The sequence below is a fragment of the Anguilla rostrata genome, chromosome 18, assembly GCF_018555375.3.
Source record: "Anguilla rostrata isolate EN2019 chromosome 18, ASM1855537v3, whole genome shotgun sequence".
In the NCBI taxonomy this organism is placed as follows: Eukaryota; Metazoa; Chordata; class Actinopteri; order Anguilliformes; family Anguillidae; genus Anguilla; species Anguilla rostrata.
In genome coordinates, this window is record NC_057950.1 from 16,674,551 (window position 1) to 16,698,012 (window position 23,462).

General features: G+C 47.2%; 1 protein-coding gene across 6 annotated transcripts in view; it reads left to right on the forward strand.

The window, feature by feature from the left end:
- The window catches only part of LOC135245161 (attractin-like protein 1), a 194,026-nt gene that overhangs the window by 37,685 nt on the left and 132,879 nt on the right, over positions 1-23,462 (forward strand). For 5 of the 6 annotated variants that reach the window (XM_064318051.1, XM_064318054.1, XM_064318052.1 and 2 more), the window contains exons 11-20: positions 6,492-6,576; positions 6,934-7,145; positions 9,622-9,740; positions 10,110-10,226; positions 10,386-10,518; positions 11,565-11,752; positions 11,893-12,106; positions 12,946-13,134; positions 18,872-19,093; positions 19,199-19,336. In XM_064318051.1, the coding sequence (XP_064174121.1) occupies positions 6,492-6,576; positions 6,934-7,145; positions 9,622-9,740; positions 10,110-10,226; positions 10,386-10,518; positions 11,565-11,752; positions 11,893-12,106; positions 12,946-13,134; positions 18,872-19,093; positions 19,199-19,336 (1,617 nt within the window). Of the gene's footprint in view, positions 1-6,491; positions 6,577-6,933; positions 7,146-9,621; positions 9,741-10,109; positions 10,227-10,385; positions 10,519-11,564; positions 11,753-11,892; positions 12,107-12,945; positions 13,135-18,871; positions 19,094-19,198; positions 19,337-19,576; positions 19,811-23,462 lie in introns of those variants that run through there. The other variant, XM_064318055.1, reaches the window with a different exon arrangement.

The window sequence follows — 23,462 nt, forward strand, 5'->3', positions numbered from 1 at the left end:
CCTTCTGAATCAAGCCAGACATTTTCTGTGGATTTGCATAAAACACTAGAATTATCGTGTTTTTTGTGAAATTTACATATTCTCTTCTAGTTAATAATGTATGTTTAAAAGAATACCGTTTTGCATATCGGTTCACAACATTCCCAAATTGGAATTTGTCTGAAGCTGTATCTCACAGCCAATCATGTGGATTTGTTCCTGAGTGATTGACCCTGGGTTCAGGGATGCATCCTATTGGGTATACAGCAGTAAAGATCCCTGCCCCTTTGGTCACACATTCTTTAGGCTCACCACAGGCTCACCTCCATCTTAACACTGAAAGTTCTGTCTTCCTACAATTGAAGCCAGAACATTCTAATTTTATGGATCTTCTAGAACATAATGAAGGGGATGAAGTGATTGAATGTAGTTTAACTGTTTGATTGAATTAGATTTCCTTATGATTATTTGGTGGTTTTGGTCAAGGGTTTTGTGTCTGTATGAAGGGCAAATTGGTATGCATGTTTATGTCTTGAGAGAATGCCCTAGACTTCGAAAATATTTGTGGCTAAAAATCTTTTGCTTAATTATGACTGCTGCCTAGCTCTGAATTATTGCCATATTTTATAATGTAATTTTCAGTATCGCAAGCCACAATGTCTGTGAGGTTTGTGTTTTATCTGTTTTGTTGTATTGGAGCTGCTGAAAATAAGTAGCTTATTTTCTGTTGACTATTACCATCTGCTGTGACTCTTTGCATCATCTCTGCTTTTTTCCCGAGCCGTTATTTATGTGCTTAAGTCGCTCTGCTAAAGAGCTCCTGCTAAATGCCGTAATGTAAATATTCATTGATAACTGTTATGAACTGAGACCCAAAGTCGCACTTGGCTAACACCCTGCTAAATGTGGCATTACACATTTAACCCAGGCCAAATCACGTCTCTGACAGTTCGTGCGTCGTATACAAGACTTATGAAAGTCATAATTGTGTGGTGAGCTTCTGGAATTCAGGATAAAGCAGTAAAACGGCAACAATATGAGACAAAGTAATCGTATTAAACTAGAAAAGCCATGATGTTTCTTGTGTAAGTATTATATTGAGTGTCCCATTTTTGGAATGATTGGACATTTGGAGCATTTTATAATTCTGTAGTACTATTTTTGTTTTTAAATCAAACTCAAATCTAAAAACCAATTTCTAAATATGTCAATAAATGAATAAATTTGTGGGCGGATTGAGTCCTAGGTCAGTCTGTGTCCTTTGTCCTCGGCTTTCTGTGGACAGCATGCGGGTTGGCTGCTGGCCGCCCGTGGTGATTGGCTGCTGGCTGTATGGTGTCCTGTAAGGGACAGGAAAGCCCAGCTGCTCTGTATGTAATCACAGATTTGAGTCTTGAAAGCAGAAAGACCCCTTGGGCTCTGTTATCATGTGTGAAGGAGAGCTGTCATTAATGCATTATGCAAATAAGTGTGCCTTTCTAAAAGGACTGACTCTTCTTGAATTCAGCAGAAGCATATTTTGTGCTATATTTACATATTTTTGGATGTAGATCTATGTATAATACATATTTTAAAATATAATAATGAAAGAAAGGAAACAAACGGCATTGCATATTGACCACTAGGGGCACTATTGGCTGCGGATAGAAAAATGGGCATGTCTGTCCCCTTCTGCAGTTTTAGGGTTGCAGGAACTTCTGTTCGTGGGCACAGGTCCTTTTCTCAGTGTTGCTTTTTGGGTGTGATAAATGTAAGCGGGCTCCCCAGGCTATTGGCTGATCTCTGCTGCCCATGGTTGCCTTGTGTAGCTCGGGGCGTGTCTAGAAACAGCGCCACCTGTTGAGACTGTGTCGTTCTGCGCCATCGTCGCTCTATTCTGGCACTCCGCTGAGAGCGTGGAGTTTTGGGGATCTAATTTGTTTTTGTTGCTTCACCCCCTCCTCTCCTAACCTTGGAGGGGCTTGAAGTTATTGGCTTTTTGTGTTTGTGACGGAATATTAAATTTGGGTCGACATAGAAGCAGATTTCATTTCTGTTTAATTCTTTTTCCCTCATACTTCTAATTAGATTCCAGGAAAATGAACTCTAATTAAAAACGTACATCTGGCCCTGAAAGACATTAGTACCTCCATCTTTAATGCAGGGTGTTTTATATAATCATGAGGAGAAGTAGCTGAAAGCAGTGTAATAAGAAAACACTTTTCATTAAATCTCGCATTAGAGTGCTGTGATTTATTTAACTTCTCCTCTCGCTCACTCGCTTGTGTGCTCTCTCTCTCTCTCTCTCTCTCTCTCTCTCTCTCTCTCTCTCTCTCTCTCTCTCTCTCTCTCTCGCTCTCTCTCTGTCCCTTCCTCTCTTTGCCTGGCTGCTGTTGTGTTATTATTGTCTGCTTCTGTTGCTGGGGCAGTAATGGGATTCGAGCCAATATCCTGTTAGGAAATGAAATGGAGGGGGTTGGGGCTGTGATATCCATCAGGTGGTCTATGTGTTAGGTATCTGGGTGGAGGTGGTGGGGGTTTTCATTATTCATGCTGATCTAGTGAGAGACAACCAATCAGACCCCTGTCTGTGCCTGTGTGTGTGTTTGCAGTGTCTGTGATTGTACGTTTGTGGTTTGTTGGTGTGCGCACACTGGGTGTTTATGAGCATGTGAGGGTTTGGAATTTGTATGGCTGTTTCCTAGGGAAGGGTTGGGGAATATGTATGCTCCAAACTGGGCAAAATCTCTTTTGGTACAGAGCATGTGCAATAGAAGGGGTAATGGTATTGAGCATGTACAGTAGACATAGATGGGTATTGGTACTGAGCATGTGCAGTAAAGGTAAAGCGATATTGGTTCTGAGCATGTGCTGTAGAGCTAAAGGAGTATTGGTACTGAGCGTGTGCAGTGCAAGTAAAGGGGTATTGGTACTGAGCCGGTTGTGGGTCCTGAACATGTGCAGCTGAGGTAAAGGGGTTTTGCTCCTGTGCATGTACAGTAGCAGTAACAGGGACAACGGGGATTGTCATGGTAACTTTGTCATCTAAGATTAGATTTTTAAAAACTCTTTAAGGTGTAAGATCACATGTGATTAGGATGTTAAATGAACACTCTAATGTTGATGGAACAATCACTACTGGGTTAAAAACGAATGCCTGTTCTGACTCACAACCCACAGTCGCTAGCAGGATGCATCCTATTCATTTAGCTCAAGGCCTGCTTCCACTCAATTCTCCTGGTCCCGCTGCTGCAGAAACAAAACTGGCATCTGCCTCCTGTCCTTCAGAGCGCATGGTGTCCCACTCACCTCTGGGCAGTACCTCCCAAAACACTTCTGGCCATGGAGAGGAATTGCTTTGCCTGGTTAACTCTGTTTGGGGAACAGCTGGAGCATTGGGTAGCCTCAGATGGGTCTGGTATAATGTTCATAGTACTCATCCAGTATTTACAGTCCTCTCTCCAATCCCTGCCATGGAGCGAAGCATGCTGGGAGTTGACCTCTGGCCTTTTCGAGTCCATGACTGTCCACTGGGGCACTGCTCTTTGTTCTTGGACTGATTAATGAAAATTTGCAAGGGAATTCAAGCATTCACATTTGAGCATTTGATTCATTAAACTATCTGTGTAAGTGGTGTTTACGTTCTTTAGCAAAGCGGAGGGCCTTGATTAATGGAGTTCTGGCAGGGCTCATTTGCAACATGACTGCACACTTTATGCCCAAGTAACATTCAGGAGATGGATCCTTAATGCTGGCTTGATCAGCTGCATTTACATATTAATACCGTGCCAGATGTTTTGGTTGTAAGCCAGTGAAAAACACTAAAACAGAATCATAAACATAATCTTTCAAAAATTGCGTGCTGCAAATTCGACGAGCAATATCGACGGATTCAGGATCTCATTTACATGGAAATAATGAGGCTGCGGGGGGAGTCCAATACATGTTTGAAAAAACTCGCACAATTATTCCATTTAATTCCGTGCGTTATAGAGCTTTTTTTTTTATTAGAAGTTTTTAAATAGTTTTAATTTAATATAATTGTTTAGTATGCACTCAACGAATTTGGGAAGGCAAAACGCTTGCCTGCATTTAATTGTCCTCGTTTCCTCCGCGAATTGCCGGCATTATCATGTCAACTGTGGTTTATAGATGTCTCCGTTCAGACAGAAACGGTGAGACGGGGGTGCGGGACGAAGGCATAACAGTGTCACCTTCAAAAGCCTGTGTTTACCCGTACCAGAGAGGTTTTTTTCTGGGCAGACGATTCCGTGTTCGGATTCTTAAATAACGGGTTATGCTGGGCTTCTGGGACGTCGTCCCCGGCCGTGCTTGAAGATGGGCTCTCTGCCCTGTTCCGGGGGCCTGACCCGACAGCGGGAGAGAGGCTCCTCGGCTGCGTGTGAAAAGGATGTTTTTTTTTTTGGTCGGTGTTTGTGCGGCGTGACCCCCGGTCGGAGGGGCCCGGGATTAAAATGGAGCCGCGAACGCGCCGTCCAGCTCCGCGCTTCCACAGCGGCAGCTGCAGCGGATTAATATTTTACCGTTTCTTTTTTTTTTCCGAGGCACTTAAGCCGTAAACGCGTCGCTTTCGTTGGGGCCGCGGCGGCGGTTTGACGAGGGCGCCGCGTCGCGGTGAGGCCCAGGGCTCTCTGCGCCGCGGACGCACACCCCGCTAACCACCGCTTGTCTCTGGCACGCGCGGGGCCCGTCACTATTAACAGCGCAGCAGGCAGCGCTGATATTCATCCTGACACCGTCTCTGTTTGCCTTTGCACCCCAGACATCTGCTTGCTGCGATGTTTGTGCTGAGTGCGAGGGACTCCTGGGCGAGAGAGCGCGGGCTAACGAGCCGGTGATTGAGAGAAGACGGTAGCGTGAGACGGAGGGAAGGAGCGCTTGTTTGAGTGTGCGCGTGCGTCTCCACGCCTGTGAATTAGTCTGTGTCTGTATTGCGCATGCGTTTTTGTGTCCGAGCACGCGTACATGTGTGAGTATGTTGTGTGCGTGTGCACGTGTGTCTGTTTGTTTTCACGTGCCGCGTGTCTGTTCGTAAATACGAGCGCGTGTGCGTGACTCCCGCTCAGAACGTTCCCTCTCAGATTTCGGTCGGCCGCGGGGGCGAGCGGTGCCGCAGGACCGTCGAGGCCCGCTGCCTGGACCCGGCCCGCCGTAATCCAATCCGGGGCAGGAAATTAGCGCAGACGGTTCCTCAATGGCGGGCTAATTGATCCGAAGCAGGGATAATTATACAGTTATGAAGCGTGTAATGGGGAACGCAGCACTAATTGGGTGGCCTGGAAATAACATGCCAAAGAGCTCACATTACCAGCGCTGTCCCTGTCTGCCTGTCACCAGAGTTCACTTCTCCAACAGCCACCCCTGTCAATCAGCACGCAGTCATCTCCACGGTAACCTGTCTCTTCAGCTCCACCTTCACTCTCTCCAGTCCTCTCCACCCCTCACCGTCAGTGAACCCTCCACCCTCTCTCACAGCTCTGTGAAGCTGATTCTTTTAGCTTTCTTGTCAGATAAGCATTGTGTTTGGTTTATAGGTAGTATAAAGTCATGCAGTGACATTTCAGTAAGTTGTTGTGGAAAAGCTTGACACCTTTAAACTGAAATATAATAAAATTGGAAAAATTGTTCACACTCTGTTGCTCTTACAGTTCAGTACACACTTGACAATGTTTCCAGGAAAGAAAAGAAGAAAAAACAGTCGGGCTGGTAGATGTACATATTCCCGTGTTGGGTGGACGCAAGATCTGTTGATTGGATATTGCAGTTCTACGGCAGTGCGTTGTGGCGGGAAGCATGGTGACAGCTGGGGTGCCATGGTGACAGCTGTAGGGGGTGTGGTTTAAGAGATGAGTTTGGGCTGTTTTGCCATGGTAACAGCTGTTTTGGGCGTGGTGTGGGAGATGGGTCATCTGAAACGATGTGCCTTTTTGACCGACAGAATGGGCTGTCCCGGGATTGGCGTGCAGTCGGCATAGCGACAGTAAAATGCTGTTACCAGGCTGCAGCGTCAGTGCTGTCTGCTGCGCGTCTGGCTTCTGAAGGAGGAAGAGACGCAGCCCAGCAGGGGGCGTGAACACAAGCCCACTGCTCCACCAGGGAGAGATCATTAGCTGTGCGGTTACTGTCTGCAGCAAACAGTTACTAACCTGTGTTTCATCTGTGTGTGTGTGTGTGTGTTTACGTGTGTGTGTGTGTGTGTGTTTACGTGTGTGCGTTGTGGCGGCTGTGTGGTGGGTGTGTAACGTGGTGTGGTTTGGATGGTTGCTGTTGTGTGTTTACTGTTTTGGGTGGTGTGGAGTGGGTCATCTGCGTGTGCATGACGCGTGTGGTGTGGGTTCGTGCAGTGGTGGTGTGCTTTACAGGCTGCTGGTGTGCTGTGTGTGTCGGTTGTGTTGGGGGGACGTGCAGCGGGGGTGGTGCGGGAGTCTGTGTGTGTGTTACGTCTCCGTCTCTGTGTTTCTGTGTGTGTGTGTGTGCGTACCTGTGTGTGCATGTGCGCGTTTCCTCTGCAGCGTGTGATGAGTGGAAGGTGTTGCCGAGGCCAAACCTGCACCGTGATGTGAATCGCTTTGGTCATTCAGCGGTCGTTAGCAACGGGTGAGTTTCTCAGTCTCACACTCTCTACTTTCTTTCTCACTCACTTCATCTCTGTCTGTCTCTCTCCCTCTCATTCTCTCTCTCATTAACTCGCTGTCTCATGCAGACTCACATACGCACAGAGCTCATTAATGTGATGACACCGATACAATGTGATTTAATGGTTTTATAGAAGATTATAAATCCCTTCCCTTGAAAACAGCACATTTTTCTGCACGATGACAGCAGTTCTGTTAACATTGCTTCCCGTGTTCGTAGTAGTCACACTGTGGCTCTGAATGCAGGACGCCCCCACGCTGGTTACTGAAATGTAGTTCCACGTGTTTGTAAGCAGGTGGTCGTTGTGTCATTTCCCAGGTCGATGTACGTGTTCGGAGGGTTTTCCAGCGTGCTGCTGAACGACGTGTTAGTGTATCGGCCCCCCAGCTGTGAAGCCTTCCCGGAGGAGAGGGCGTGTCTGAACGCGGGCCCTGGGGTCCGCTGCCTGTGGAGCAGGAGCCGGTGTGTCCCCTGGGACTCCGCCCACAGTGATGACATCACACCTGCCACGTTCTGCCCCCCGAGGACCCGTAAGTCTCCCTGCCACACTCTCGATTAACGTTGGTGACCTTGCCAAATAGTGTTCAGCATGCTCACCTCGTCTTGTCTGGGAGCAGATTTAAGCAGACGCATAATGTATTGTTGGACAATTTGTGATTTTAGATTTTCCATAACATACACTCATAAATGGCATGCTCAGAATTGTGACTCATTTGATGCATACTTTAAATTATTTCAGCTGTTGATGTAATATCGCTGGGGGCAAAATTCTTCACCGTGGCTGGGTCTATCATACAGAAACACTGATACTCATTGGATTTTATAAACATTGATACAACCCAGGGTTCAAAACCTTCAACACTCAGTGGATTGCAGAAGATTTTTTGTTAAAACTAGGGTTAGAACCACTGACACTAGAAATTAATATCTGACACTGGGTTACAATGTTCTGACTGATACGGCACTGACCAGGAAGCATGAATTTTGTTGCTTAATTAGGCTTCAATCACATTTGGGTTCAACCACTGGATTTTGTGGTGCACTGCTGTGTCTCCTGCCTGACCCTTGTCACCAAGGTGATTTTAGGACAGCGCAATGCCCATCAGCCAATCAGAGCCCAGAACAATTACCACAACACCACTGACCTTGTTATTCTTTAGAGTAATTACTACACCAACCAGGTGATTTATTGTTTTGGCATCTTCCTTTGATCTTTAAAAATGGTCCTAACCTCAACCTCAGCGAATACATTTCAGCAGTGGATTTTCCACGCTTGAGATTTATGAATTTATCATTTTTGTTTTATTTTACTGCAAAACATTCCCGCAGCCTGTCATGCTCATTTGGGCTGGGCAGTTCTGTGTCCTTGATCACGCCTCCCGGTGATGTATCGTATTGGAAGCGAAATTGAATTTGGTGCCACCTGAAGGGGTACCTCTGCTTCGGGTGAGAGGGCTGCATTTTGGGAGATTTCCCCAAGCTGGGATACGAGTCAGAAGGGCAGAGAGGGTGGAGAGAGCGGGTCCGTGGGGAACCCGCCACAGGGGGTTATTCATTACCGAACCAGAGCCCTTTCACCCGGGCCTGGACTTTTACTGTTTGTTCAGAAGGAAATACTGCGGCTTGCGGCAGAAACACAATGTTACATCACCCCAGGCGGTGGAGAGGTGATGGTGGGAAGCATGGGAGGGTGGCTGGCCGACGTTCTGAAGCGGCTTCCAGCGAAAGCTGGAATATAGTTAACCGCGAAAACGCAGGCTGTGTCAGGCTGTCTCAGGCTGGAGGAGCCTGGGAACGTGAGGACGCATAATGACGCGTGATGGTCTTGGCTCACCACTTACCCACAAACCTGGAGTGTAGAAGGACAGGAAGCTCTAGGCTGCGGGGGCCAGTTCTGAATTTGTTCACTCTGCATCAGGTCTCCAGCACTGCGCCAAGTCTGGACCTCTGAGGACCTCTGCTTATGCCACACGACTTGGTGAAACTTGGCGTTTCACACATCGAGCAGAATTTACCTTCAGCTGTTTGTACCAACGCTCCCCTGACAGAACTCAGTCTGAATCTTTTTTTTGTTCACTTTAATCTCTTTTATGAATTTAACAACCTCTGAGCAAAGGAGACTAAGAGGGGATTTGTTAAAGCATCTAAAATCTGAGCCAAAGATTAACGTCTCCAAACACCTACCATACCTCCTTAGAATTTGTATTAGCATCGTGAATTTCCAGAGCTCACCTTCTTGAGCTACACCAGCTTTTGAGGAATGTTTGGAAAAGGTTTTGTGATCTCTGAAGTTCATGACCCAAAAACCACGAAAGATTGCTACCAGGTTAGGAGAATGAATGAATCTCTTTTCAAGAGTATTACAAGCTGTAACTAGCTACACAAAGGAAGAGTTGGAGCAAAACTGGACAATCTTTAAATTTACTGCTTAACACCTTAGATTTGTCTAGACTTTTTTCCTCTGCAAAATAATTGTCTCATACTAAAAGGTCACTGTGGGAACAGAAGATCAAGTATTATTGTCGCAAGTTTCCGTTAACTGTAATTACATTGCAACTAAAAGCACTCGGTTGTAGAAATTGATATATTGTGTTTAGAATAATCATTTGCCGAATTGAACCACGGTAATGAACGTAATTAATGCCTGTGATAGAGTGGTACCAAAGGTGAATTTAACTGTAATTAAATGATGAAATAACTTTTTCTCCATGATTAGCCTCATCATACAGTCTGTCACAAGCGCATTTTTCCTGCTGTTAGGTGCTGTGTGTGTTTTATGAGAGTTTTTCTCCCCCTGAGCCTTCTCTCAGAAGGAAGCTGACGCCTGAGAGAAGCCCGTACTGTTTGATTGACAGCGGCGATAAGAATGCAAATAAAGTCGCAGCCTTCAGACTGGGCATAACAATAATGCAGCGGAGCGGTTCAGACGTTAAGAGACCATGTGCTGCATTAAACGCTGTCCCCTCTTTTGTTCTTGCCTGCTTCTGTCCCCCCCCCCCCCCAAAGCTGCAACGGATGAGCAGTGCTTCCGCTACTCAGACTGCTCCAGCTGCACCTCCAACACCAACGGCTGCCAGTGGTGTGAGGAGAAGAAGTGCATCTCTGTCACCAGCAACTGCACAGTGGTGAGTGGTGCCAGTAGGGGGCGCTGTAATGTGGGGTTTTCTAGACTGTTCGCTTGGGCATTCGGAGAACTTTCAGTCAGCTGCTGCCTAAAGATGAAACCACTCACGAGGCTTTGAGGCATCGTGGTACTTTTTGATGCGTCTCATTGGCCCCCAGCTCCTTTGGTGTTCACCTCTTTGCAACAGTGTTGGCAGTTTGTGATGTTAGCTTTGGAAAATGTGGGGCATACAACAGGAAAAGTGGGTCTAAAGTTCATAATTAAAATCCAGGAAGTACATTTTCCTGTTGCATTTCCGTGTTGAGCGCTGTTTGTGTGGCGGTGGTCTGTTTTCAACCCTGTGTTCGTTTTCTCCTGTTTGCTCCCACAGTTAAACCCGGATCTGTTCCACCAGCACAGGACCCCACAGCCCATTGCCCCGCCCACATCTGTGATGGCAGAAAGAAAGATGTCTCTTTGGAAACACGGAATACGAAAGAGTGGAAACGTTTGTATCCCCCCCCCCCCGTTTCTGGTGCATAGCCTGTGCTATAACATGCACAGACATTGCTGTTCGTAGCTTGGTGTATACTGTTTGATGATGCTGACCCTAAAAAAAGAGTAATTCTGACTTGTTCTGTCTGCTCTGTGCTTATATTTCCTGTAGGCTGTGAATAACTACACCAGGTGTCAGGTGAGGAACGAACAGGTGTGTGCCAAGTCGCCTAACTGTAGGAGCTGTTCCCTCAACCTCAACTGCCAATGGGATCCTCAACAGCAGGATTGCCACGCCCTCCGAGGTGAGAGAGGGCTAGACCGGTTAGAGCCAGTGATTCGACACAACCTTCACCAAGTCCTTGCTTGGTTTGGTGCTAACTGAGCACCACTGCAATATTTTAGCCTAGGGCTGAGGCCTCCATTTGGTACTCTTCTGTATTATCCTGAAAATTGCATCTTGTAAGAATACACCGACGGACGCCAACTTCGTTTTTGGGCAAGCCTTCAATAAAAACATTTTAAAAATAGTTCTTTCCCCTCCTCCTCATAGGAGACCACCTGCTTGTGTCCGATGTACAAGTGTTTGGAAGCTTGAAGAAGTGATGCCATCTTTGATGCATTATTTAATGTTCCTGTTATCTCACCAGTGGGATTTTTTTTTTTCAAATCTCAGAAATAGGTTTACCACAGCTATGCGCTCCAGATTTGATGCTGAAACAAGAGACATACGCAAAAAAAAAAAGAAAAACCTTTTCCAACAGACAGGCAGGGAAGTAGGCTAATTACAGTTGTTTATTCAATGTTTACGAAGGTGGAACCGTGGTTGACTCATGAAGTGCAGCCTTGTGAAAGCTTGGCTGTGAGGTGGAAAGAAGCTTTCACTCGCAGTGCCATGGAAACCCTGTGGATTGGTTTAATCGGGCCTGTTTGCAGAGCTGTGCTTAGGTTGGGTGCGGTGTAGTTTGCTGCTTCTTACTATTGTGCAAAAAAAAACTCTTACATGGGTGACATTTGACTCTGATTGTCTGTCGGCGTTCCACTGAGAACCTCCTGTGAGGAGAAGGCATGATTTGTTCCATGTGAAAGTAGAAAAATGGCACAGAATAACACCGCTCTGAAGTAGAAACACATGTGCTTGTGTATACAGAAAGCAAATGCTGCATTATGGAACCAAATCAGATTGCAATGCGAGTCGACCACCTTCGCTGAGAGAAAAGATTGATAGTACTGGAAAAACTAAATATTTACCTCCATGAGGCTGAAAGGATGTAATGCTATCTACGAGATTATTATTATTTTTGGACTCATTTCTGAATTGTTTTGAACTGCATCCTGGTCTCTTCCACAGCTCATCTTTGTGGAGAGGGTTGGACCCGCGTCGGGGAGGCCTGCTTGCGCCTAAACTCCAGTCGGGAGAGCTATGACAATGCCCAGCACTACTGTAAGAACCTGGGCGGCAACATCGGCTCTCTCACCACCTCCAAGCAGGTTGACTTTGTCCTGGAGGAGCTGCAGAGATACGGGCAACAGGAGAAGGTGTGTACCCCATGGGCCCAAATTTGGCCCTCTCTCATTTCAGAAGCATTTAATTTGGGGATTTTGGGAATTCTTTAGGGTTGATGCTTTGACTTCAGGCTAACGCACACGCTGAGCGCTCTCTTCCTCTTCCTCTCCAGAAGCTTTCTCCGTGGGTGGGGCTGAGGAAGATTAACGTGTCATACTGGGGGTGGGAGGACTCCTCCCCCTTCACCAACACCTCCCTGCAGTGGCTGCCAGGGGAGCCTAGCGACTCAGGGTTCTGTGCATATCTGGACAGGGCCGAGGTGTCAGGCCTGAAGGCCAATCCGTGCACAGCCACAACCGATGGGCTCATCTGTGAAAAACCTGTCGGTGAGACACCTCCACACCTCAAACCAAAGCTCATCTTGCACCCTAGCGCCAATATGAAAATTGCTCAGATTATGCAATAATAATTTATAGATGAAAGCAATTTGTTAACTAATTAAAATGGACCTTATCCGGGTCCGATAAGGGAGGAGTTGCCACAATCTCTCTCTCTCTTTCTCTCTCTCTTTTTCTCCCTTCCTCCCTCCATTGATAGTCTAATTCTCTTCTCTTCTGTTTCTCCAATCTGTTCTGCCAAATGGTGTTCCTTCAGCATGCACTCATTTCTCAGTGTTAGTTATGATTTTTTTCATTTCCTGTGAACAATCTGCTTTTAGACACAGACCATTTTTCAGGTGGTGAAGGCTGTTAAAGGTCGCAGATTGTGTGACCCGTGAACACTTGGTGGTTGAACAGGCAGCAGTGTGGCTGAGGAGAGGTTGCGGGTTTAAATACCAAGTGGTGCATTACCAGTGTAACCTTGAGCAGAGCTCTCAGTCTGAATGCCTGCTATACGCGTCCAAAATAAAGTGTGCGAGGAGCACCTCATTTTTTGAGAAATTTATTTGGAATTATTTTCATCTGAACACCATAATGACAAAATGAGAGCTTCTGTGCAGGAGTCATATGATCCAGTTGTAGTGACATGGTTGGAACTATACTGAAACTACTTTAACCGTGCCCATGTAAATTCCCTTTAATTCCAGTTATTGTAACATGGTTGGAACATTACTGAAACAACTTTAACCATGTCCATGTAAATTCCCTTTAAGTACAGTTATTGTAACATGGTTGGATCATTGCTGAAACAACTTTAACCAACTTTAATTGTTTCCTGCCTGCAGTGAGCCCCAATCAGAATGCCAGACCATGCAAGACGCCCTGCTCCCTGCGCAACTCCTGCGCCAACTGCACCACACAGGCCATGGAGTGCATGTGGTGCAGCAGCACCAAGCGCTGCGTCGACTCCAACGCCTACGTCATCTCCTTCCCCTACGGACAGTGCCTGGAGTGGCAGACTGGGGACTGCGTGTGTGAGTATATGTCTGCTCTGCTGACCTGAGACCAGTGTTTAAACGAAATCTCTTGTACTGATCTGAGACCTGTATTTAACTTGGGTCTCTTCTACTGATCTGAGACCAGTGTTTAAACAAAGTCTCTTGTACTGATCTGAGACCTGTATTTAACTTGGGTCTCTTCTACTGACCTGAGACCACTATATGAACTGACTCTACTCAACTGGACTGAGACTAGTGTCTAAATCAGATTCTGCTTATCAGTGTCTTCATTGAATGCTATGATTAGAAATTAGTTGAATCAGGTGCGGTAGTACTGGCCTAAAACAAAACCCTACACTTACACTGGCCCTTTTTGGATAAGATTAGACACATCTGAGTTTCTTTTACTGACTGGCCTGTACTAAGCTCAGACCTGTGAAGACCGCAGGTACCTGAAAAACGCAGATAGATGCAGAGATGTTTTTGTGCTGAGAGACCAGCAGAGTAAATAATTATCAGTTAATGAGTAATAATGAGTTCCTCCATTCTGGGGACGATGGCAGGAGATCTATATCCTGTGTGACATGTCCCACACAGACTCTTTCAGTTTTTGTGTGGTCAGTTTTGACCCCTGGGGGTAGCAGAAATCTGAAATCACTTGTAACGTGAACTTTTCAATCTTTGTTTTCAAACGGGTTTTCAAAACACTGACAAAGACAACCCAGACCGGCAAACACAGACAGGTGCTGTACTGCACCATTTGTAGAAAATACTTTTTCTCTCAGAAAATCCATACCGTATTGATGTCTGTCTGACCGAACAGAAAGAAAACACGCTGTTTGTGTTTCCTTCCATTTACAAGCAGCCTGGATCCACAACTTGAGCCTGCCCCAGTAATGACTCCTCTTAAATATATAGATTATATTATAAAGAGCTCACCAGAGAGAAAATGCTGAGGATTATTGCTGAGAAGCTGCTGAATGGCCTTTCATTAGACTGTGTGTCGGGCTTGTGTGGGTTTTATGCTTACTGCCACAGCGTCTTACCTGCCGGGGAGAGTCTTCAGTGCTGAACATTGAACAGATTTTTACATATTCAGATCAGCAGCTCGCTCTCAGTCCTTACGAAAATAACATTTTGTTTTAATGTCATGTGCAAATGAACTCAGTTTGCGTTCGTGTGGTTCAAAACGTAATTAGATTGAGTACCACTGCTCAGTTCATTTATTCAGTACCGAGAAGTTGCCTCTGGAAAACATACATGGCATCAAAATATTTACAATTACATTAAGCATCCTACGAATACGGCTGTGGAGATGGGGATAACAGTATGCGCGAAGCTGTGGCGTTCTCCTGTGCGCATTTAGCATGACTCTGACCCGCTTCCTGTCTGTCGGGTTTAGTCAGGAAAGTTTACTCTACCTTTTTATTCGCCCACATTGTTCCTCTTTTTTAGCTTCTTGGCTGCAGAGCTGAAAGAAAGGCATTTGGTTTCAAAATATTTTTTTCTGGCACAAACTGGATGAATAAAATATGCTTGTCATATTTTGTTGTTTGCTGTCTTCGTGACAGGTCTTTTGGTGTGCATTTATGTCTTGTCCTCAAGAGCCTTCAAGCACATGAGTTGTCACACTGGGCTGAGATACAGAGAGAAATGCCTGCCATGTTTAAAATTATAGGAACAACTATCATAGACGGCAGACAGGCAGCAGGAGTGAGGTAAACTGCCAAGCGCTCTCCCTGACGCCAAGCTGGTCCCCAGCCTTTTTAGAGAACCTGAAGCCTAATGCCTTGTTCACTGCTGAGGTACATGTTTCTTGCTTTGACACTGGAACTATCAGCTCAGAGCAAAGCCTACATTTGTCATCATTTCTAAAGCTTGTTAGTTTTGCAGAAGGCTTCTCTCAGTATGGCTTGCTTGAGATTCCTTAGCAGGGTTGCCAAGCTGATTTCAAACTTATTACGGATTGAGGTGCAACCTGTCCGTCGAAGAAAGCCGTGCTATTACACGGTCGGTAACAGCTTGTGCTGTTGTACCCCCCCCCCCCCCCCCCCCCAAAAAAAAAGAGTTACTTACAGACATACACACACGCACAGTACACATAGACATGATGTTTGGTTTGTGGTAACTTCGATAGCATTTATTTCTCCTTCCTTTTGTTATTTGTTTGTCCGGGGTGGGGGGTGACTGAAGCCCCTCTACCTCCCTCTGGTAGCCACGGGATGCGTTAGTGTCGAGAGTGGGAGCACTTTGTGACTTCGGCAGCTGCAGAAGGGTGTCCTGCTAATGCATTATGACTCCAGCCGTTTCTGAGATGGGAACAGTCAGACTGAAGGTCACATTTTAAAATGTAATTAGAACACTGCCTGTTTCCTGTTCTCTGTGGGTAGCCTGAAATTGCTTCTGCTGCTGCCCACCCCCCCTTCACAATGCAGTATATCTGTGGCAGCTACCCACACAATCTCTGTGCTCCCCCTTTTTTGAGGCTGTGCATGAACTGCTTTCTGTCTATTTTATTTTTTATTGATTTATTTATTTTTTATCAGTGGTAACTATTTGCATATTAAAGTGCTGTACATTTGTGTTAATGCAGAGGTAGTGCTTGCTGGGACATTGAGGCATGGTACAGAAGCAGTGGTTGCTGGGAGGTTGAGGCATGATACAGAAGCAGTGGTTGCTAGGAGATTGAGGCATATCTCTCCATCCTGTTCTAGCCTGATCATGCTGTATGTGGATAGTTTTTAGGACAATGCTGAAGGCAGGGGGTTTTAATTTTTTTTCACTTTTGCATGTCTCTTTATCCAGTCATAGTTTAATGACAGCACGTACTGTGAGATACTGAGAGATCCTGCGGAAATCCCATCCCTGAATCTCCCTGTGCCATGTACCCTTTTGTTATTTTGCTCGGAACAGTTTATCACAAATACTTTTTTTTTTGAGACTAGGGCTTTAAATAAATGCAGAGTAATTACATATATCAAAGGGAAAGTGAAGCCCCTTTCAGCAGAACGGGGGAGATTCTCTGAACAGCCGGCTTTGCTGGAAGCCTGGTGTTAAATCATGAAGTGTGTTTGAGTCTGGCATTGATTCGCCATGCCTCACAGACATGCTATCATGTTCGTTTCTGTATTCCTCCGCCTGTTGCCAGCCGACAAAGGGCGCAGCTCATTTGCAGCGGATCCTGAACAACGGCCGGTCCCTCAGCTCGGCACGCAGCGGGAGCGTTCGGCCACATTAACCTTAGTGACACCTCCATACATCCATCTCACGGCCTGTCGACTGCGGCAGGCTGAGATTTAGCCACACAATGCAGGGGAAACGCTGCATTCTGGAATCAGGACGCGCAGAGCGCAGCCCGGGTGGCAGTTCTGTTCACAGTAGGCTGAAAGGACTGACTCACACACATGCACACTCATGCATGCACTCACACAATCACACACACTCACACATTACATTACATGTACTTGGCAGACGCTTTTATCCAAAGCGACGTACAAAAAGTGCATTTCATGGTCATAGACAACTACTAAACACAGGTTCAGTAAGGTACAATACTTATTTTGTACAGCTATTTCTAGCCAAGAACAGTTTAGTTCACACAGTGAACACTAACACACACACACACACACACACAGCCTTGTTTCATCTGTGTATGCAGATGTACGTTCTCAGACAGTCTTGCTCTTTTTTGCACACTCACCGATGCGCTCTTCCTTTTGTTTCTCATGAAGTGCTCTCTCTCACACACACACTCGTAATACATATGCAGTTGTGTTGATTACAGATGAGCGAGGCGAACTCTGCTTTTCTGTAGCGTAGCCTCTGCGTCCCTCTGCTCGCGCTGAAATAAATAAATGTAAAAAACTGGAGGGGAGTGAGTGCCGGGCAGCATGAGCTCCATTCTCATAAATATTTCTGCTGCACTGAGAGAGACAACATGCCCACTGTGTTGGTAATTATGAAACGGGGCTTTGCTTCCTAAAGCCCTGGAATATGAAAAATGAATCCGAACAGAAAGAGGAAACTTTGCGCAAAGTTGACGAATGCCGTCTCAGGCGCACCGAGCGGCAGCGCGTTGGCAGAACCGCGCCGGAGAAATGCGCGGGACCGGGGAACGCCGGCGTGAGAACGAGCGTGGCGGCAGAGCGGCAGAACCGCGCGATTACGCGTAACTACCGCGCAACGCCCTGTAAATGCCCGTGTAAAAAAAACAGCACCGAGATTACTAATTAACTGCCACGGGACGGGGCTCCATAAATGTGTCCTGCCCCAGAACGCGGCTCCATAAATATGTAGCGCTGAAGAGCGGGGGACGTGTTTTACAGTGCAGGAACATAGTGGTCATTGAGGTGAGGCGCATTAGCCCTTCGCTCTGAAGTATTCTGAGATCCTGTGCTGTATAAATGCAATCCGTCACCTGAGGCACGGAGGCATCGGAAATGCATGGGCGGTACACATTTCTGCCTCCGGGATATTTATTCATACCTTCAGTTCTGGATGCCGCTCTGAATGTAGGGGAGTTATTTGAGTCGGCCAAGCCCGCGACCCCCAGCCGTGCACCCCTATAATGAATCTCACCCCCAGAAATCCGAAGAACGTGTAGCAAGCGTTTCAGTTTTTTTGAGGGCGGTTGTCGCAATGATTTTTTTTTCTTTTTGCTGTACGCCTTTCTGCCAATCTGTCCTAACCTGTTTGCAAAGACTGCAAAGACTTCGCACTTAACACAACAGGCGAAGAATCAGAGATGATGAGGGAATTCCCTCTCATCTTCACTAGATTTGCTGCTGCCCGGAGACGCTGATCCAGAAATTAGGTGAACGTAAAAAATGCTGAAGTCTGTGAGTGAAAATGCTTCAGGCAGCATTCAGGTCCCCCCTGGTCTTGCGAGTGGAAAGCCATTTTCCAGAACAACCCACTCACTCTTTATTAGTATGGATTTTTTAATCTGGGGAAAACAACCTTTTCTAACCTGAGCAGGCTTTTGTCTGTATACTTTAGTATATTTTTTGTCACCCTTTTTTGTGAAACATATTTTCATGAGACGGTGAGCAGAGCAAAGATGTTCTGCGGCTCTGCTCGAACCCAAACCCCCCAGGACTGACTGCTCTGCCTCCCCTGCGCAGTCCCCCTGCGCAGTCCCCCTGCGCAGTCCCCCTGCACAGTCCCCCCTGCGCAGTCCCCCCTGCGCAATCCCCCTGCGTAGTCCCCCTGTGTAGTCCCCCTGCGTAGTCCCCCTGTGCAGTCCCCATGTGCAGTCCCCCTGTGCAGTCCTCCCTTCACAGTCCCCCTGCACAGTCCCCCCTGAACAATCCCCCCAGCACAGTCCCCCTGCGCAGTCTCCCTGCGCAGTCCCCCTGCACAGTCCCCCCTGCGCAGTCCCCCTGCGCGTGTGCTGCATGCCTGCAGACCGCAGAGCCGCTGGCTCACTGCTCACGGTTTTCACAGAGCTCCTGTTAGTCCTGGCCCTCAGAGCTGAAGCAGGACATTGCAGCCATCAGTCAGGCAGTGGACTGCAGTGCAATGATTTCTCACTTAGGCTGCGAAAGTGCGCCTGGGCACATCTAAAAGAGCTCAGTGAGCTCTCACTGCCCCTCCACTCACCTCTGCCTCTCTCTCTCTCTGTCTGTTTCTCTCCTCCTTTCCCTTCCTCTCTGCCTTTCCCTCTTTGCCCATCTCTCTATTGTTCTTTCTCTCTTCCCCCTTCTCCCTCTCTCTCTTCTTCCCTCCCTCTCCCTTTCTCTCTCTTTCTTTCTCTCTCTCTCTCTCTCTGCAGCTCAGAACTGCTCAGGTTTGCGTACCTGTGCGCAGTGTCTGGAGCAGCCAGACTGCGGTTGGTGTGGGGACCCCAGTAACACAGGGCGGGGTCAGTGTGTGGAGGGGTCCCACCGGGGCCCCATGAAGAGCCCGGGGCCCAAACAGAGCCCCGAAATGCTGCTGGAGCCGGGCCTGTGCCCCCGAGATCGCGGATACGACTGGTCCTACATCACCTGCCCCGGTGAGCGCACATGCACACACTCTCTCACACACACCTGCTCTCGCTCATGCATTGGACAGGGCTGTGGCATGCTTGTAGCTGATTGGTTGTTTGTCCTTGTTTCAGCGTGCCAGTGTAACGGTCACAGCGTCTGTGTGAACAGCAGTGTGTGCGAGCACTGCAGAAACCTGACCACCGGACAGCACTGCCAGACCTGCATGCCTGGTTACTACGGAGACCCCACCAATGGAGGGCGTTGCCAAGGTGAGTACAGTCGCCAGCGCAGTGTGCTTGAGTGACCCACAGGGGGCAGTGTCGGATGTACTGTAACCTTTTTGAATCTTTAGCTTGTGGTGCAAATAATTCTGGCTCAGAGATCTAGCAGGAAATCGTAAAATGATGGGTTTCTGTGTGGGGGTTGGTAGGTCATTCAGGTCTCATAATTCTTGGGGGAAAAGGCAGTTCTTTGGGGTTTAGTGTTTTTGTTACCTGGTGTGCTTGCAGCCTGTGGCCTGTAGTTATGCGTGTTTGCAGCAGCAGTGCTGTGTGCAGAGATCTTTCTGTGGACGTGCGGAGAAAGGAAGAGAGAGCAGAGAGAAGGAGAGAGGGCAGCATCATCACTCTGTCTGACAGAGTGCAGCTCTGATAGTGCATCAGTCTTCATCATTTTCTTATTTCCTCTCGGTGAGTGAAGGACTGTGGTGCCGTGGCCTCTGAGAGCAGATGTGATGGATGTGACCTGTGGGCTCAGCCTGAGACGGAACCCCTTATACACCTTGCACACAAACTCCTTGCGCACACACACACACACTCACACACAAGCACACACACGCACACACCAAGCACACACACACGCATACCATGCACACACTCACCTTACACGCACACACGCGCACACACACACAAACACCTTACACACGGACACCTTACACACACACACACACACACACACACCACACCCAAACACTACCTCCCTCTCCTCAACAAGAGCAACACCCCATCCCACAACCCCCCCCACCCTTTCAACGCACACCAAAAACCACACAGAACTTTGCCTGTTAAATTGTACAGCTCCCTGTTGCTAATGGCCTGACCATGGGCAGCACAAATCTAAAGCCTCACAGAGACAGATTTAACTCCACTGCAATGATTTAAAGTCACTGATCTGTGGTCGATTAGGGAGTGAGTGTCTCATGGCTGTTCGGTGCACTGTGGAACAGACGTCATTGTGTGCTTGATGTTTGCAAAAATAGAGACAATGAGGCAGTAAAATATTGCAGAACAAAACCGCCCTTGAAAACAAATAAATTTTAGCAAGATGAATGTTCCATTCCATGAATTTTTTTTTTTTTTTAATGCAATTTTTTTTTACTTGTTTGAGAATTGCATTTGATGGCTTTGAAGACTGACCTTGTACAAATGGAACAGAATTCCATGGGCTTCTGTACAGAGTGGCATTTTCTTAAATGAGATAAGACCTCTAAGCCCATCAAGGCTGTCAGGTTCACCTTGTGGAGTTTTTAAATGCTGTGCACCTATTGGCCGGCAGCAGGCCCAATCACTGTGGAGCATGTTTTCACTGGAGGGCAGTTTTAGGGAGATTGTGAAAAGGCCTGTTCATAAGCAATAGTGGAAGGATGTTTCATGAAATCAAAAATTGATGGAGCTTTTTTAAATTTTCTATTTTATTTGTTAATCAGTTTTTACAAACACTGTCTGACAAAGACGCTTTACAGAAAAACAGGAAATGGGAAAATGGTCTGTACCCCCAAAAACAAGCGCGGAAAAAAACTCCAGTGGAAAGAAAAAAAAACACTCAAATAGTGGTGAGAAAAAGTACTATATGCCATCATTTGAACCAATCATTGTTTTTTTGCTTTGGAGGGTAACAATTTCTCATTGAAATGAGTGAAAGGGACAAAGTTCAGTGTCCATTCAGGGCCATTCCTATGGACACCTGCAGGCCGGCATCCTCTCTCGTGGCTTTGATGTGCTGATGGGTCGGTGAGACTGGCATGTGGACTGACCCGCGGTGGCTGAAGGGCTCTTTCATTTCCTGTTTGTTAAACGACTGCCGTTTGCTGCCCCCCCCCCCCCTCCGTCATTGCGGGATTTTTTTTCTAAATGCCCCGGGCCTCTTGCAAGGGCAAGAGAAAAGATCAGAGGACTCTGATTACGGAGCATTTGCATCTTCTTCCTAAATTCACCTTTTCTCTCTCCCGCAGAAAGAGGATAAGCAAAGGTTGTCACTCTGCAGAATCGGAAATAAACGTTGAGCTTTAAATTAAGTTTGAATCCGGAATGTGACTTTCTGACTTTGCTGCAAATAAAGGAAATAAGGTGGTAGATTGCGATATGACCTGATGGTAATGCTTTGTGAGTAATTCCTGTTTTGGCGTTGTTCTCCTCGCTCTGGATTAGAGGAAAGAAGCTAATGCGGGCAGACAAACCGACGCGGGGGGGGGCTAATCGTGTCAGCTGGAGGCCCCCTGGGGCCCCTTGCTGGTCGGAGAGCCCGGTCTGGCCCAACCGAGGCTGCCTCCTCTCATGCTGCACCTGAGGAACGCTCAGCGGGCCTGTTTGAAGTGTGCTGTGTTCAGGGCAATTAGAACTGGACTACCCTGCTGGCAGCCCGATTTCCATTACAGAGTGTGTGCGTGTGCGTGCGCGTGTGCGTGCGCGTGTGCCTGTGTGTATATGTGAGTGTGTGCGTGGAAATGAAAGAGCGGGATGAAGAGACGTTGTATGAATGATTGAAATGGTTCATCCGTGTGTGTTTAGGGGGGGCTTTCAGGACTGCCATTTCTATTGCTCTGCCTTTCCTCCATCCTGCTCACAGTCACCAGCGGTACTCTACTTCCCCCTTTATCACAGCTCTGTGGAACCTCCTGCAGGCACGGGTGCAGATTCACGCGTAGACAAGGGCATGTCAGACTGACGCGTGCAGGGGCTGGTGGGGGCGGGTGGTTCCTGCAGCTGTACGGAGTTACGCATGGATTAGTCATGCACATCTGGATAAAAGGATGAAGGAGTTTAGTTACCCCTGTGAAACTGTTGTGAGTCCCCAGGCCTGGCAGTTCTCTTTTCTGTGTGTGTGTGTGTGTGTGAGGGAGGGTGTGTTTGTGAGGCTGTGTGTGAGGGAGGGTGTGCGCACGTGTATGTGTGTTTGTGTCTGAGGGGATGTGTGTGTGTGTGTGCGCTTGTGTGTGCATGTGTGTGTGCGCGCATGTGTGTGCATGTGTGTGTGTGTGTGTGTTTGTGAGGCTGGTGTAAGTCTTATGGAATCTGATAAGAGAGCGTGTCCATCAGAACTTGCTCCCAGATATGAATTCTCACCTCACAGAAACAAGGTCCATGTGAAGTCAAATTTCAGACTGAGGCCCTTGTGATAAGCAGCATAACTCCATACTGATTACAGCCAACAGCTGTGTATTTATCATTTTCTCTTTCTTTAGGTGTTTCCATTTGCACATGAGAACAGCTGGAAAATAATTTATCAGCTTCTCATGTCTTCTGTAGTGCATCCTGGCTTCTCTCTAGGCATGTGAGAGAAATGATGGTAGTTTCATGGCATATATTATAATGTATAATGTACACCTTTATGATCCACAAACCCTTTCAGACTGCTCTAATGAGTCTCTATTCCATTTTGTTCCACACATCATTAATTCTCCTAGAAGGTATATGTAGAGCCTTTTAAATATTGATACCTGAGTACGACCCAGTAGTGATGATACTGCATTGTTTCCTGTAGCTGAGCGATAGCTACTGTCGCACACCAGTATCAGTTACTTGTGGGATTAAATAAAAAGGGACAAAAATAGAACACGCACACACACGCACACACATATCGCTCTCTAATGGGAGAGGGGGTTATTAGCAAATGGCAGTGTGATTCTGGCAGTTGATAGGTTGTGCATCTGTGAACCCCCTGAACCTTCAAGGATGGCAGCTGAGAGAGGGCCTATGTTCAGAGGCAGGTCAGCCTGTGTTCAGAGCCAGAACAGCTTGTGTTCAGAGCCAGAACAGCTTGTGTTCAGAGGCAGGTCAGCTTGTGTTCAGAGGCAGAACAGCTTGTGTTCAGAGGCAGGTCAGCTTGTGTTCAGAGGCAGGTCAGCTTGTGTTCAGAGGCAGAACAGCTTGTGTTCAGAGGCAGAACAGCTTGTGTTCAGAGGCAGGTCAGCCTGTGTTCAGAGGCAGGTCAGCTTGTGTTCAGAGCCAGAAAAGCTTGTGTTCAGAGCCAGAACAGCTTGTGTTCAGAGCCAGAACAGCTTGTGTTCAGAGGCAGAACAGCTTGTGTTCAGAGGCAGGTCAGCTTGTGTTCAGAGGCAGGTCAGCTTGTGTTCAGAGGCAGGTCAGCTTGTGTTCAGAGCCAGAACAGCTTGTGTTC